This window comes from Xenopus laevis, chromosome 6S, assembly GCF_017654675.1.
Source record: "Xenopus laevis strain J_2021 chromosome 6S, Xenopus_laevis_v10.1, whole genome shotgun sequence".
Taxonomy (NCBI): Eukaryota; Metazoa; Chordata; class Amphibia; order Anura; family Pipidae; genus Xenopus; species Xenopus laevis.
Genome location: NC_054382.1, coordinates 87817351 through 87832951, shown reverse-complemented (window position 1 = coordinate 87832951; position 15601 = coordinate 87817351). Strand labels below are relative to the sequence as shown.

Below are 15601 nucleotides of genomic sequence, written 5' to 3'. Positions count from 1 at the left end.
AATAACAGTGACTGCAATATCACACAGCACCCTCTGTTGGTTATATGAAAGAATAACAGTGACTGCAATATCACACAGCACCCTCTGTTGGTTATATGAAAGAATAACAGTGACTGCAAAATCACACAGCGCCATCTGTTGGTTATATGAAAGAATAACAGTGCACCCTCTGTTGGTTATATGAAAGAATAACAGTGACTGCAATATCACACAGCGCCATCTGTTGGTTATATGAAAGAATAACAGTGACTGCAATATCACACAGCACCTTCTGTTGGTTATATGAAAGAATAACAGTGCACCCTCTGTTGGTTATATGAAAGAATAACAGTGACTGCAATATCACACAGCGCCATCTGTTGGTTATATGAAAGAATAACAGTGACTGCAATATCACACAGTGCCCTCTGTTGGTTATATGAAGGATTAACAGTGATGGCAATATCACACAGCGCCCTCTGTTGGTTATACGAAAGATTAACAGTGATGGCAATATCACACAGCACCCTTTGCACATGGTAGTGAGATAGTGGGACAATGCACAAAGTAATCCGTTTGGCAATTCTCTGTCACCATCAACTTTGCAAAGAAGTCCGGTTGATCGCTGGGGGGGTCGCTTTGGCGGAATGTGCGCTGCTGCTCGGGTCGGCTTATACTCGAGTATATACGGTATATCTTAGTTGGGATCAAGTACAAGGTACTGTTTTATTATTACAGAGAAAAAGGAAATCATTTTAAAAAATCTGAATTATTTGATTATAATGGAGTCTATGGGAGGCAGCCTTTCTGAAATTTATAACTTTCTGGATAAGGGGTTTCCGGATAACGAATACTACATCTGTACTACATTGTGAGTAAAAAATATTGATTTGCAGCTGAAAAATTGTTGTGGCATCGCTGCCTCTGGAATGGTGTAGAAATAAAGGCTGCTCCTTCTTTTTCTCAGCTGTAGCATGGTGGAGAATTGTGAAACGACAGGGTACTGTATGGCCATATTTATTAACACTGGAGGCAAACACTGGTGATGTTGCCCATAGCAATCAATCAACCAATCAGCAATTTGATTTGTACAGTCACTTACAAGTTAGAAAACAAAAGCAATTGGTTGCTATGGGCAACATCATCTTTGATGTTTGTCTCCAGTAATATGCCCCTATATGTTTGCATATATATATATATATATATATATATATGCCTTAATATTGTCTTCTCAATGTGTCCAATGCATTTAGTCAAAATGTAACTGTTTTTCATAATAATGCAAGTTTGCTCATCACTACTTATCACTACTAGATACTAATATAATCAAATATTTTACCATTCAAAAGTCCACAGTGAACAGGATCCTATTTTAATTGTTTCTCGATTTGAATAGACCACTACTATGATAGCAGCGCCACAATCCAAAAAAGCAAGCAATGGTAGAATGTTGGCAACACATATGTTTATTATATATATAAATATATACAGTGTGTATATATATAATTTTATTTTTCCAGACAGATGCCATATATCACTTATAGGTATTGAATTTATTTAGAACCATACTAAACAAGAGGATTTCACTGAAGATTAAGGCGATGGTCTGAGCCAAGTTTTGTAATGACCAATTGTGCTTTGGAGTAAAGATCATGCCTTGTATAATGAGTACTATTTTTGCTTTAGAATTTGTTTAGTAATATAGACATTGGTTGGTCATTAGTATATAACTAGGAAAAATAATTATATCACCTATTTTCTTGGTTGTAGAATACATTTTAAATATTTGAGCTTTCTTACACAAAGCTAAACACAGCTTTCAAGATTAATATCGCCCTGATTATTTAGCCTGCTCAAGAAGATGTCCAACCCTTTATTAAAGGCAATAAGGGCATGTGCCATCTCTATGCAGGGCATTTTAAAGTTGCTTTTTAGTTGTTTTGTAATACAGGTATAGGATCCCTTATCCGGAAACCCAATATCCAGAAAACTCCAAATTACAGAATGGCTCCCATAGACCCCATTTTATCCAAATATTCCAAATTGTTAAAAATGATTTCCTTTTTCTCTGTAATAATAAAACAGTACCTTGTACTTGATCCCAACTAAGATATAATTAATCCTTATTGGAAGCAAAACCAGCCTATTGGGTTTATTTAATGTTTAAATGAATTTCTAGTAGACAAAAGGCATGAAGACCCAAATTACGGAAAGATCCGTTATCCGGAAAACCCCAGGTCCTTTATATAAATTGTTTTTTTTCATGATAATTTTGTTTACTGTCACATGTTCTAGTTTCTTTTGAACCAGGCACCTCTATTTATGTAAGTAATGAAATTGTATACATTAAAAACAAAACCTTAATGAACTGGTTTCTCGGCAGTTTAAACTGAAGAAAATAAGTGGTATAAAACTTCTGCTTTCTTCCTGTTTCCGTCACCCAAAATAGCTTTAATACCTAAGGTCCTATGCTCGCTTACTTAATTGTTTTTATTACATAATTTTGGGTGTTGATTTACTCTTTTCAGCAATACCCTTTTCATTTTTCAAGTTTTGGCTGGCTGATTGCATTATTTTTGTAAAAGAAAGAAAGGTGCGCTGGAACAATTAAGCAGATATAAAGTTTCCTATAGGAAGAAAAGGCTCGATGGTGTATTAACCTTTATACAGAGATTGGTAATGTACGTCGGATCTACTCACATTTAAAAGGCGATATATGTGTCTTAATTATAGAGAGCAGATTGTTCCTTCCATCTTTTACCAGCCACACCTTTCTTCCTTTTTGAACTTTACTGACACATGGACAAGTGGGTCCACATTTTTGATGCCGGTGCAGCTTACATCTACGATATTCTGGACTGAGCGCAGTTTTAACCTATTGTCTATTTGTTCTTTATTTTTGTACATTTGAATTCTGTGTAAAGACTGGTGATACAAGGTGATACCCAATCTCTACATTGAGTCTGATATCCTTTCTAAGATAGAAGCTGAACCATTCTGCAGAAATAAATCACTTCCTTATCTAGCATGAAGCTGAGCCTTCCTTCTCCTTTGAATATAAACAAACAAATTTCTACTGTGCATGCTTGCTACCTCCTGCTCCAATGAAAATCAGGCATGCACAGTAGACTGCTCTTTGACTGGCTTCCTACTCAAAGGAGAAGGAAGGCTTAAAAGGGGAACTATTGCAAAAATGTAATATAATCTTCAGCATACTGAAATAAGAGACTTTCTAAATATAATCAATTAAAAATTCTGTACCGTTTCTGAAATAAACAAGTTTATATTCACTATTCCTCCCTCAGCATCTGTTTCTCTTCATTCTCTCTTCATGCAGCAGTTGGGTGTCAGATAATCATTGACAGTATGATCCAATATATCTTATAGGGGAGCTCCTTTTGCCTAGAAGATGTATTAGAGTTCACTTTATTAAAATCACCAGAAATCCTTTCTCTCTACATGCAGAATTTGTGCCAAAGGCAGTTATTTCGTCAGATTATGTTTGTACTGGAATCAATTATTTGAGTGAGCTCTAACACATCTGCTAGGAAAGGGAGCCCCCCCCCCTATAAGATATATTGGATCATTCATCTGACACCCAACTGCTACATGAAGACAGAATGAAGAGAATCACATGCTGTGAGAGGAATAGTGAATATAAACTTGATTATTTCAGAAACAATGCAGAATATTTAATTGATTGTAGTTAGAAAGTTGCTTACTTCAATATGAGGAAGCTTTTATTAAATTTTCATTTTGCGATAGTTCCCCTTTAATACCAAAGGGGCGGAGCTTCATACTAGATAAGGAAATGACTGATTCCCACTGCAGATTTCAACTTCTATCTTAAAAAAAGTACATCAGACTCAGTGTTTGGAGAGAGGTATGTCATTTTGAGGGCTGTTTACAGTTAAAGCGGACATGTCACCCAGACATAAAAAGCTGTATAATAAAAGTTATTTTCAAATTAAACATGAAATCCAAAATTCTTTATTTTATTAAATAATCTATAGCTGTTGTAAACTTGTTTAAAATTTTCAGCTGTCAATCACATATTGCCTGCCCCTCCTCTATGCCTTAGGCATAGAGGCTGGGCAGGCAATTACTTTCACTTTCCACTCAGCACTTACTAGATTTCAATGCACTCCCCACATTCCCCCTCTCTCATTACCATTTAATTGTGTAGTCAGAGCATGGGGATGGACATCAGGTCCCCCATTCTGGTGCACAAACAAGACTTTGAGCTGATGCAATGCTTGCCTTAAAAATAGTGTCCACAAAATGGCTGCTTCCTGCTTGCTATAATTATGAATTCCCAGACCGCAGGAATCAAGATTAAAATAATTTATATAGTGTAATTAAATTTTATTTTGCTTGACAAACATGATAAAATATGATTTGAAATATTGTTTTGCGGGTGACAGGTCCTCTTTAAAGTGGGTTTTTAAAATAAAAGATGTACATTAAGCAAAAGGCTTGGGAGAAAATTGCCATTTTCTAGACATTTCAATCCACAGAGGAATGTTATATAACACTGCATTAGATTGCTTTTGCTTAGTACATTTTCATACAAGAAAGAACAGGGTCAAATACTTGCGAATGTAATATATTGTATGATAGGATGAATATTTTGATGAAGTTAACTTATTTCCCTAATGTCTTGTCATTTCTCCATATGTTGTAAAAGAGGAAATGAGTCTGTTTGACAGGTCTGGAATAGGAAAAGCACTAAAACCAATAAAAGTACTATAAATACATTAAAAATAAAATGCTTTAAAATAACTTTGAAATAGAGCTCAATTACGCTGACAAATTGGTGCACATGTCTGTTTGATTCATAAGGAAGAGTTGTCATTAACACAACTAGAGTGCTAAAAGCTTGTGATATCGTTGAAATCTTTTTTTCTTGTTAGACTCAAGGGCAAGAACCTAATTAGTTGAATTAAATGAATGTAATAATTACTCAAAATTACTTGCCTACAAAAATTTTTGCCATTTCTCAGAAGACATTCTAGCAGTGCATTATTATTGCCATAATAGCATTTCTCAGTTTTACAAATGCAGTAAATGAAAGTAAGCAGCTTCTTATTTATTAAAGAAAATAAACAAAATCCACACAACCAACATTAATTGACAAAATAAGATTGCTTAGCATTACAAAAGAGTCGTTATAAACACACTCTTAATAGCATATTTAACATTTTCATGCAATGTGAGACATTGAATATATTATGACTAAGATTTTAATTTTAAGTGGAAAAAGAGTTAAATTACAAATCCCAACTTATATGAGTGGTGTATATATCAATATTCAGTTATTCTAGAAGAGCCAAGAAACTGAAATATAGGAAATCAATTAATTCATTAATTATGATTATGACTCATTGGAGACTAGCTGCATAAGTTAATAAGGATCAAATAAAATGAATATATAAGAAAGTTTATCTACTGGGCTTGGGAAAACAATATGGTATCTAGAGAAAGCAATGTATATGTGTGCTTTTATATAGGTAGATAGTCACGTGTGGAAACTGGTTGTTAATAATTGCCACAACATGGTATAATATAATAATAATATATATGTGTGCAAAAAGAAGAGCATTCCCCCAAAAATAAATCAAATGTCTGGGTGCCAGTAACGCATAGTTATTCATTTTATAAAGTACAGCACTCAGCAGGTCTTATCAAACAAAGCGTGTTTATTGGTTCAAAAACCCAATGTTTTGGGTGAACACATTTAGGGGCATATTTATCAAGGGTCGAATTTCAAATTTGAAAAACTTCGAAATTCGAATTCAAAAAGACCCACCGAAAGTAAGTCAAAGTTTTTTTTTGGCCGAATTGGTCCGTTTTCGATCGAATAGGTCCGTATTTGGCCGAATCGTACACATTGAAGATCATAGGTGTCTCTTTTCCTTCCATCATGGACATTTACACCAATCGCTGCATCCGTAAAGCCACCAGCATTGTGGCTGATCCAACACACCCCTCACACTCACTGTTCACACTCCTGCCATCTGGAAAAAGGTACAGAAGCATTAGGGCCCTCACTACCAGACTATGTAACAGTTTCTTCCCCCAAGCCATAAGGCTCCTGAATACTCAGGGACCGGACAGATCTCTCTCACACACACACTCCATCTGACCTTACTATATACCACAGCATTACATAGCCACTGTACACCATTGTATAAATAAATAGCCATTGGATACAATTGTTCTCTATCAGTACATCTGCACTTTATCATGTTCTTTATCATGTTCTTACTACTATCATATCACAATGATACACCCATCATGTCTGACTTTTAGCATTATTTACTTAACATATTACATCTGCTGAGTATGCACTGTCTTGTCCTGTCCCTGCACTGTGCTGTCCTGTCTTGCAGGAGTTGCATATTTTTGCACTTGCGCTTTTTGTCTGTTGTCCGGTACATCTATGTTGTGTGTAGAGGAACGTTGTTTTGCTTCACTGTGTACTGTACAAGCGTATATGCATGAAATGAAAATAAACTCACTCTTGACTCTCTCAATTGAAGTAATAGCGCATTTGATCAAATTCAAATCAGTTTTTCCCAAAAAAAAACGTAGATTTTTCAAAGTCCACCAGTTGATTCCAAATAAGTTCTAGGAGGTCCCCCATAGGCTAAAACAGCAATTCGGCAGGTTTTAGATGGCGAATGGTCAAATTCGAATTTTTAAAGAGACAGTACATGATACATTTCGATATTCCAATTTTCAAATTTTTTTTAAATTCGAATCGAATTTGGACTATTCCCTAGTTGAAGTGCACAAGAAATAGCTCGAAATTAAAATTTTTTGAATTCGAAAATTCACCTCGACCTTCGATAAATCTTCCCAATCTATCATCAATCACATTTCTTCAGCCCTCTAAGTACAAATGCCCATATTAACACCCCTCTTTTTTTTTTTTTTAACATGATGCTTATCTTGCTTTTATGGTTAGTATCAAAAGTCTGGCCTGTGACTATTCAAGATTGCTTTAAGATTAACTTTACTTGTTATTTTTAGTGATGCTTTCAGTCTGCATAGCATTCACGTTTGGCCATAGGGAGAGAAAAAATGAAAAGCTTGTTAATCAGGATACATGAAAGGGATTTGCAAAGCTAAGGTACCATAAACAGTAGCAGGTGATTTAAATCAGCAGCACCACTCTTCCAGTTCTAAGTGCACTTAGGAATTTAAGGTAATGCCCAAAGGTCATTACAATACACAAGCACAATGCAATGAACACATAAAGGACCTAAGGGTAACTGTGGATTATAAAACAAGAATGAGCTTTCAATGTGAAGCATCCGCAGGGAAGAAATGAAATTTGAAAGTGTCCAAAGAAAACGTTATAAAACAGAGCAATTTTCTGCTGTAATATAAAAGAATAATGTTTTTGCTGACCAGATTGTATAAATGCCCGTGTGTTTATGAAAATAAACTAAATTTATTTGATATTTGATTTTAAATATCAAAAATATGACTGGCATGAAATGAATCAGCAAAATGCGACACTGGGAGTCATTTATTGAGGCGATGCATTGAAAAGCTGTGCTCTGATTCATAAGGCCATGACCCAAACCAGCTACAGGCACACTCAGTTTAAGTAAACTGCACATTAGACACTTTAGTTAATGTGTCTTACACATGACCCTGTCAACAGCATGGTATTGGGTTATGCAACCAGGTACTAGGTGTAGCAGAGAGATTGTGGTGTGGCATTTGCACACTCCAGTAATCATTCGACATGGGTTTTCTATAGTGTGGAAAGGCCTAAGAGATTCATATAAAACATTTGTTGTTTTTCATCCACTTTAATGGATCAACTGACTTTCATCTGCCTAAATAGAATGAAAATGCACAGTGTGAATAAGGCCTTAAAAAGACAACTAAAACCAGATGAAACATCTGGCCAAATATTACAGTTATGGCATAGCTGGCATAATACTGCTTAAGTGCCTATAGCAGTCTTATGATAATGCTTATGTCTTACAGACCTGGAGCTCTGACTCTTTCAGTTTTTTTGCAAACAACCCACTCCAGTGATATCCTCACACATTGAATGTGCACTTGGCATCTGATCAAGTGCAGATGGCTCACCCTTGGATGGTGAAAAGGATTAAACTTGTTTATTATTTTTTTTGGCTGTTGTACCCTTGGGCTGATACAGCAGTTATTTGAAACTAGTACCACCATTTGGATATGTCTACGTATGGACCTTAATTTAAAAAAAAAAAATAACAGATAAAGTAGGATTACATAGGCTTTGACATCTGCATTATGAAAGTTATTTAGTGAGCTGGACTGGCTCTTTTTTCACATTTAAAAAAAATGGAGCATGAAGTGATCAGGCCCGGATTTGTGGAGAGGCCACCAAGGCCTGGGCCTAGGGCCGAAGGATTTTAGGGGGCGGCATGGTGCCCAACCACACCCACATTGGTTCAGAAACACTGGGGATGCACAGGAGATACAATAGTTTTAAATTTCTCGTACGCCAATCCCCATTGCTCCTGTCCCAACGATGCAAATAAAATGGAGTGGACGGGGCGACAAATTACATTGGGCCTAGGGGTACCCACTATGTAATTCCGGCCCTGAAAGTGATTCAGGGCAATATATCCCCTGAGTAATTTCCAGCTCAGAAGGCTAGGTTCTTTGATTGGATGTATTAATATCAATGATAATCACCTGGACCCCTGGTGCACTTGCTAATCAGGCACCAAAACATCCTGTAATTAAAATGAATGGCAGATATATCATAGTACTAAAATCAGTGGCATAACTAGATGTTACTGGGCCCCACAGCAAATTAAGTGTAGGGCCCCCAACATAACTAGAGATTGTCCCATTTTACCAATAAATGTTGAAATTGCTCATTATTTGGGCCTCATGGGGCCTCTATACTCCCTAGGCCCCCTGTAGGCGCAGGGTCTGCTTCCTCTGTAGTTACATCCCCTGACTAAAATGAACCCTTTCACCATTATATATACCTACGGCCTAATACATGTACCAGACAAAGGGCATATATGATGACTTTCAAATGGAGTGGGTGCATAATTATTACTGTATCTGTTGGGCTGTAACAGTGTTTGCATGTAATTGTTTATGAGTGTATACAGCAGTGATCCCCAACCAGTAAATTATGGCCCCTCGGATGTTGCTCCCACTGGCTTCAAAGCAGGTACTTATATTGGAATTTCAGGCTTGGAAGCAAGTTTTGGTTGCATAAAACCAGGTGTTCTGCCAAAAGAGCCTCCTGTAGGCTGCCAGTCTATACATAGATAATCACAGAACTTATTTTGCACTACCCAGGAACATTTTTCATGCTTGTGTTGCTCCCCAACTCTTTTGAGATCTGAATGTGGCTCAAGCTTAAAAAAAGTTGGTGGACTCCTGGTATACAGTATCTAGACATGAGTGGGTTTATGAAATACACCTCTACATGAATACATTTTTGATGAGCATATATAGATGGACCAAACTTAAGTGATATGTTCTGCCATGTGATCCAAATGTCTTGATAAAGTCTGTTCCATTTATATTACATGCCATGTTACTGAAAATTTGTTACCAGGGTGTGCCTTGGAATTCACAAACTGGCTTTGACATACTTTCTGTCTTCAGATGGGGACTCCCTGGATCTGGTATAAGTGGCTGTTTCATTAAACCATATGCAAGTCAAATACAACCAATTGTGTATGGACTTCTTGATGTTCTGTAAATATCTGCTTCTAATATTTAAAGGAAAAACTATAACTCCAAAATGAATGCTTAAGCAACATAATATTAAGTGGCATATTAAAAAATCTTACCAAATCAGAATATACATTTAAGTAAATAATGTCCTTTTACATCATTTATCTTAAGTCTCCATTTTATGATATTCACTGTGCTGCCTCAGAGATTATCTGACCAGAAATACTGCAGCTCTAACTGTAACAGGAAGAAGTATAGAAGCAAAAGACAGAACTTTGTCCGTTAATTGGCTCATGTGATGAACATGTAGATTTTGTTTGGTTTGTTTGTGTGTGTGCACCATGAATCGTAGAATCCCAGGGGGCAGCCCTTATTTCTTAAAATGGAAATTTTATATTTAGGATTACCCAATGGCACATACTACTAAAAAAAGACTACATACATTTAAGCTGTTTTATGCAATATATTTTTATAGATACCTAAATTTTGGGGGGTATAGTTTTCCTTTAATGATATCCAAGTCACAAGTTGTATGCTTTGTTGAAGGAACTACACAATAACAAAAATCTGCAAACTTTACTGTAACTCATAGTTAGATCCACAAAGAGTTTCTAATTTGTGATTCTGGATTTTATGTCATTTGTATAGTCATTATTAGCTGCCTGACTTACACATGATACTAATTTTTTTATAACTGTAGGTAATAAGAATGCATTGATAAGGAAGCTGTAGGGCCAAATGGTTTCCTGAATTTTCCAGCCTATTCCTTTCCACTAAAAATATTCTGGAGAGGTCTGGCCTTATGTAACAAAACCTCACCCTGGTGGTCTAGTGGTGGTGTGGCGGGGACGCCCGCCGCACCATCCTGCTCCTTCTATGCCGGCTTCCTAGTGCGCGCCGCGCGCGCACTTCCGTATTTTATTGGCGCATGCGCGCTGGCGTCAGTGCGCAATGGCACGAAATTCAAATAGTATTTAAAGGGACATTTTTTCCTATGTCATTGCCCATGATAGGTTTTGTTCCTGGTCCCTTGTACCTTGTGCTGAAAAGCTTCTAGTCTGTCTAATTTCTTTGTTTGACCCTGCCTGGCTGTTTGACTACTCTGATCTCTGGAACCTGACCCTTGCCTGAAACCGACCTTGATTCTGCTTAACTCTCCTGATTGTTGTTCTGGTTTGACCTCTGCCTGTTATTTGACTCCGATTCTGCCTCATCCCATCTGATAACCCGGTTTTGACCCTTTTCTGCCTGACGATTCTAGCTATCTGCCTGCCTCGACCTGGCCAGTCTGACCACGATTCTGTCTGTTGTACCGCGACCTTCGGCCTAACTGACTTTAACAACTGTCGTGCCCCTTTGCTTGCCAGAACTCTTCGCCTTGCTCCTCTCGAAAAGTCCAGATGGCATCTGAGTACGCTGAGGGCTCCTCCCGAAGCCAAAGGCGGTCACACTACTGGTGAAGCCGAGCCGAGACCAGGGAGCTTGGCACTAGTTCTGGTTTAGGGTGCCGACCGTGACACCTTATAGACATTGGAAAGGCAGATGGTTGTACTATGTTGCTAGGAATAGTTGCTGTTCTAGTGAACCTTTCTTCTACCTAGATATTAATTCTTATTTTGCATATATTATATTTCTTCCTGGATGACAAGTGTCATCTCCTTAATGGAAGTCCTGTTTTTAAGTAAAGTGTTGATCATTGGATTTAAGGAATTTGCGTGCTTGGATGCAAACGTTTGACTGAGAATAGCCCATCAAATTTCAGTGGTTTTCTTGTCCTTAGCTTAGCTTCTTAGTAAATCAATAAGTAAGCCCTCTAAAGTATATGGTTTACTCCATAGGACTGCTTTACAAACATAGGTGCTAAATTACACAACTAGCAACCAATTAGGTCTTTGCTTTCATTTTCCAACTTGTATTAGACTGTCCAATTACCTATTGGTTGTTAATGGCAATTGCATTTGTGATAATGCACTTAATAAAAATGGGATAAAAGGTACTTTTCTAAAGATAGCTAGAATATGGACATACATAATGACATACTTAACAAGAATGATATGGAGCGTGTGATGTACAACACTACATTATCGGGAATGCTTGGAACCATACGTTTGCTAAAAAACATTTAGGGGGTTATTTACTAGAACTATTTTTTTTCTCATATTTTACCAGAAAAAAAATCATTCTAACTCCTATCCATGAATTTGGCTTATTAACTAATATTTTAGGTCGAAAAAAATCGGATTGTAAAAAAAACCGGAGATTTGAATTGGACTACTTTATCAAATAAGCACTCTAAATACTCAAATTTATGGAGTATTCAATAGAAAACCAGCGCCAAACATCTCAAAATTTGTGAAGGTTAAAAACATCTTCAAATTGACTTTTACATGACTTCAACAGGTTTTAGCTTGAGTATTTTCAGATTCAGATTTAAGTTTTTTCACTAAAAAAAACTCCACTAGAAGAAATTGAGTTTTAAGAAATAATCTCCTTAATAAATCCAACAAGAATGTTTTGACATCAATATGGATTCATGCAGCTTAGTTACCATCAAGTACAAGCTAATGTTTTATTATTACAAAGAAATTTAAATATTTTTTTAAAAATATGAATTAGTTGCTTAAATATTACTATAATATAATAACTTCTTTTTCATCAATTCACGGTTTAACTTAAATGTAAACTTTATTTTTTGGAGTGTAGGACAGTGGAACACTGTCTGTATTCTTTGATGTTTGGGTTCAGGTGCATGCCAGGCAATTGCTGCTCAAATCAATGGTGAGCATCTTCAAGTGCTTTGTTGATTCTGCAGAGATATATATATATATTATCCTGATGCAAAATACCACACTCATCTTGTGTGCCACTGCCCTTAAGGATTGAATAGTACTGTTTTTCCTTGTAATAATCATTATAAGTATTTCCCACAGAAATAATAAGATAACCATATACTGTGCTGTATTTTATGTATTAGGTGGCTTACTCTACTATTATGACACACAATATTCACAGATGGATATACTGTATGTAAAATTGTAAAACTGCACCATACTTGAGACAGAGTCATAAGAGATTAGAAACAATGCAACATTATTTTTCAGGAACACATTGACCTCCAGGTGTGCCATAAGCCTAATAGTTACTGATGCTATTGCTGCTGTTCTGCTTTTAACAAACAGAAGAATACAGAATGGAGTTCCGCAACATCGATTTGTTGTTTAAAAACAATTCATTTTATTAATCTACATTAAAACAGCACGCAGAGTGTCACCTGACGCGTTACGGACGTTTCTGCCCTTAATCATATATGATGTGATTAAGATATTCTGTAAATAAGAACCTAGTGCAGTCAATGCGGAAATAGCCTAGTCTACATTGCCTTTAACTATATCCTGTCTATTTATTCATGCCATAGATTTGTTCTTTTTTATTATATATAAAATAATTCCGAATTCAAGTAACCGCTTTGCACAGAATTTTTTCATAGTGCATCTACCTTAAACAGCATTCAATAAAATACGGAAAGAAAATAAGTGAAAAAGAATTATTGATGGCAAAGGTATGGACAGGACCTAATTATGCATGACATAAATGTGTAAGAGACTGTGATGCAGAGGTTCGTAGCCATTCACCTATTCTACCAAGCCTTGCATTTTGCAGTTTACAGATCCTATAAAGCATGGTAAAGCATAAGGAGGGGGTGCAGAACAGTGACACTGAGTGGCTGCTTTCCCTGTTAGCTCCTGCTGTTAAACTCCTAGACACAGAGACAGCTCAGCCAGTCAGCTAGCAATGCTGTTGCTGCCGCTTTTTCAGAAACACACGCAGAAGCTCAGGGAGAGTGTATGAATCAATCCAGTAGGCTGGAAGAGAGAGCAAGAGCGAATAAGCTGGCTATGGCATCTAACTTCAATGATATTGTAAAGCAAGGCTACGTTAGAATCCGCAGCAAAAAGCTTGGGGTAAGTCTCTGTTTGCCATGCTTTCCTGGTTTTAGGGTGATATTGTAAACCAGTCCTCATTTACAACAATCTAATTTTATCTGATTGCCAGCCTCTATTTACATGGAGAACAATGTGTATGAAAAAAAGAATAGAATCCTAGTGAGTGAAGCCTTCGTCTGCATTGCTAGTGCTAGTTCTGGGAAAGTGCTGTGTGCTGTTATAAGGCAGATTCATATATTCTTGTTCCTGCTGTGAGCTTTACATTAGAGGCTTTTGTACTGGATTTACCTTCTTGCCGGGATCACATTGATATTGCTTGAAGAGGATGAATTTCAGTCAAACAGCACATTGATCCTCTGCTCTGGAATCAGATGAATAACCTTGCCATCTGACTATATGTTACTAGGCAAGAGTGGATTAAGGTTAGTCAAATGAATGGAGATCAACTATGAATGTCAATTATAATGATTTATTTTAGCTTGTGTATATATATATATATATATATATATATATATATATATATATATATATATATATATATATATATATATATATATATTTATAAACTTTACACAAAAAAGGGCATTCATTATTATGAGGCTGGATAAAAAAAAGTTTACTGTCACATTGTATTGAATTACTTTCCTCCTTTGTATTTCATTAACATACTGCGTGTAATTGTTTAGTGACACTTTACAATATATTGTCTAGAGTTTCTCATTTACATTGATAAGGTGCCTGTACTTTCTTTTCCCAGTTCATTATGGTAATTTCTCTTTAACATCTTCAATTAAATAATGTATTTCGGCTTGGCAGGTTTGAAACGGAAAGATTAGCCTTATTTTGTCATGGGTTGGCAGGACAGGCTTGGGTACTTTGTGTATTGTTATAAAATGTGCAGAATGCAAGTGACATTTATTTGTATTTTGTATGTTGTATGATGCGTTGCATTTTTTTATAATGTAGAATAGGATGATTACAGACCTTGGCAAGAATGTGTGATATTAAAAGACTGGGATAGGAATGTGCAACCTGTGGCCTGCTAGATGCTATTGAATTAAAGATGTAGCAAACTTTATATTTTTTTTTATATTGACATCACAGTACACTAAGGGGCAGATTTATTAGTGAATGAATTGAAAATTCTAATTCAAATTCAAAACTGTCAAATTCGACTAACCTTCCTGACAGTCGAGTTTTTTCCAGAGAAAAAACTCGAATTGAGTTTGAATTCGATTTTTTTAATAAATTACCCCCAATCGAATTTTGAGTAAAATCAAATTCATGTGAGTTAAAAAAAAATTGACCCTTGATAAATATGCCTCTAAATGAAGTGGCTTATTGGAGACCAATGTGAATCAGATACTGTATCTAGATAAAGCCTTGTTCAATCTGTTCAACTTCCAACACAACTCAACTAATTAGCTGACCATAGATGCAAAGATCCGATCGTTCGAGGATCTCCCGACCTGCCACTAACCATTCAGTTCAAATAAAGTAGTAAAAGAACAGATCAGCCGATGTTCTAGCCCCTGACAGCAACCGTATGAAAGTTATGAGAAATTATCGGCAGCTGACAGAAATCTTTTAACGTGTCCGATCAACCAAACGATGATCTCCACAGGACGAAAAATGTCGGGACTCTCCGCACACGGTCCGAAAATCGGACGAATCCTCGATTCGTACGATCGGATATTTGCATCTATGGCCAGCTTTAATCTAGCACCTTTATTACTAGAAGGACATGACATGTATTAACTTCAGAAATGATGCATCAACATAACTGAAATATATATATATACTGTGTATAAGTGTGTCCCATTGCTGAAAAAGTAGTTTTTTTCAGTTTGCTTCGATAAATAATACAATACATCAATACACAACTAATTTTTTAGCAAGTTTATGTATGCGTGAATATCATCCATTTCATATTGGCCTATAGACTTATCAGAAATAAAGAATACATGGTA

At 36.3% G+C, this 15601-nt stretch overlaps 1 protein-coding gene across 1 annotated transcript in view; it reads left to right on the top strand.

Annotated features, from left to right (window-relative positions):
• Positions 1-13419: 13419 nt before the first annotated feature.
• Positions 13420-15601, top strand: part of dok6.S (docking protein 6 S homeolog) — a 119217-nt gene continuing 117035 nt past the window's right edge. The window contains exon 1 of the mRNA XM_041567782.1: positions 13420-13649. Within this exon, the coding sequence (XP_041423716.1) occupies positions 13533-13649 (117 nt within the window). The 5' untranslated portion in view covers positions 13420-13532. The remainder of the gene's footprint in view (positions 13650-15601) is intronic.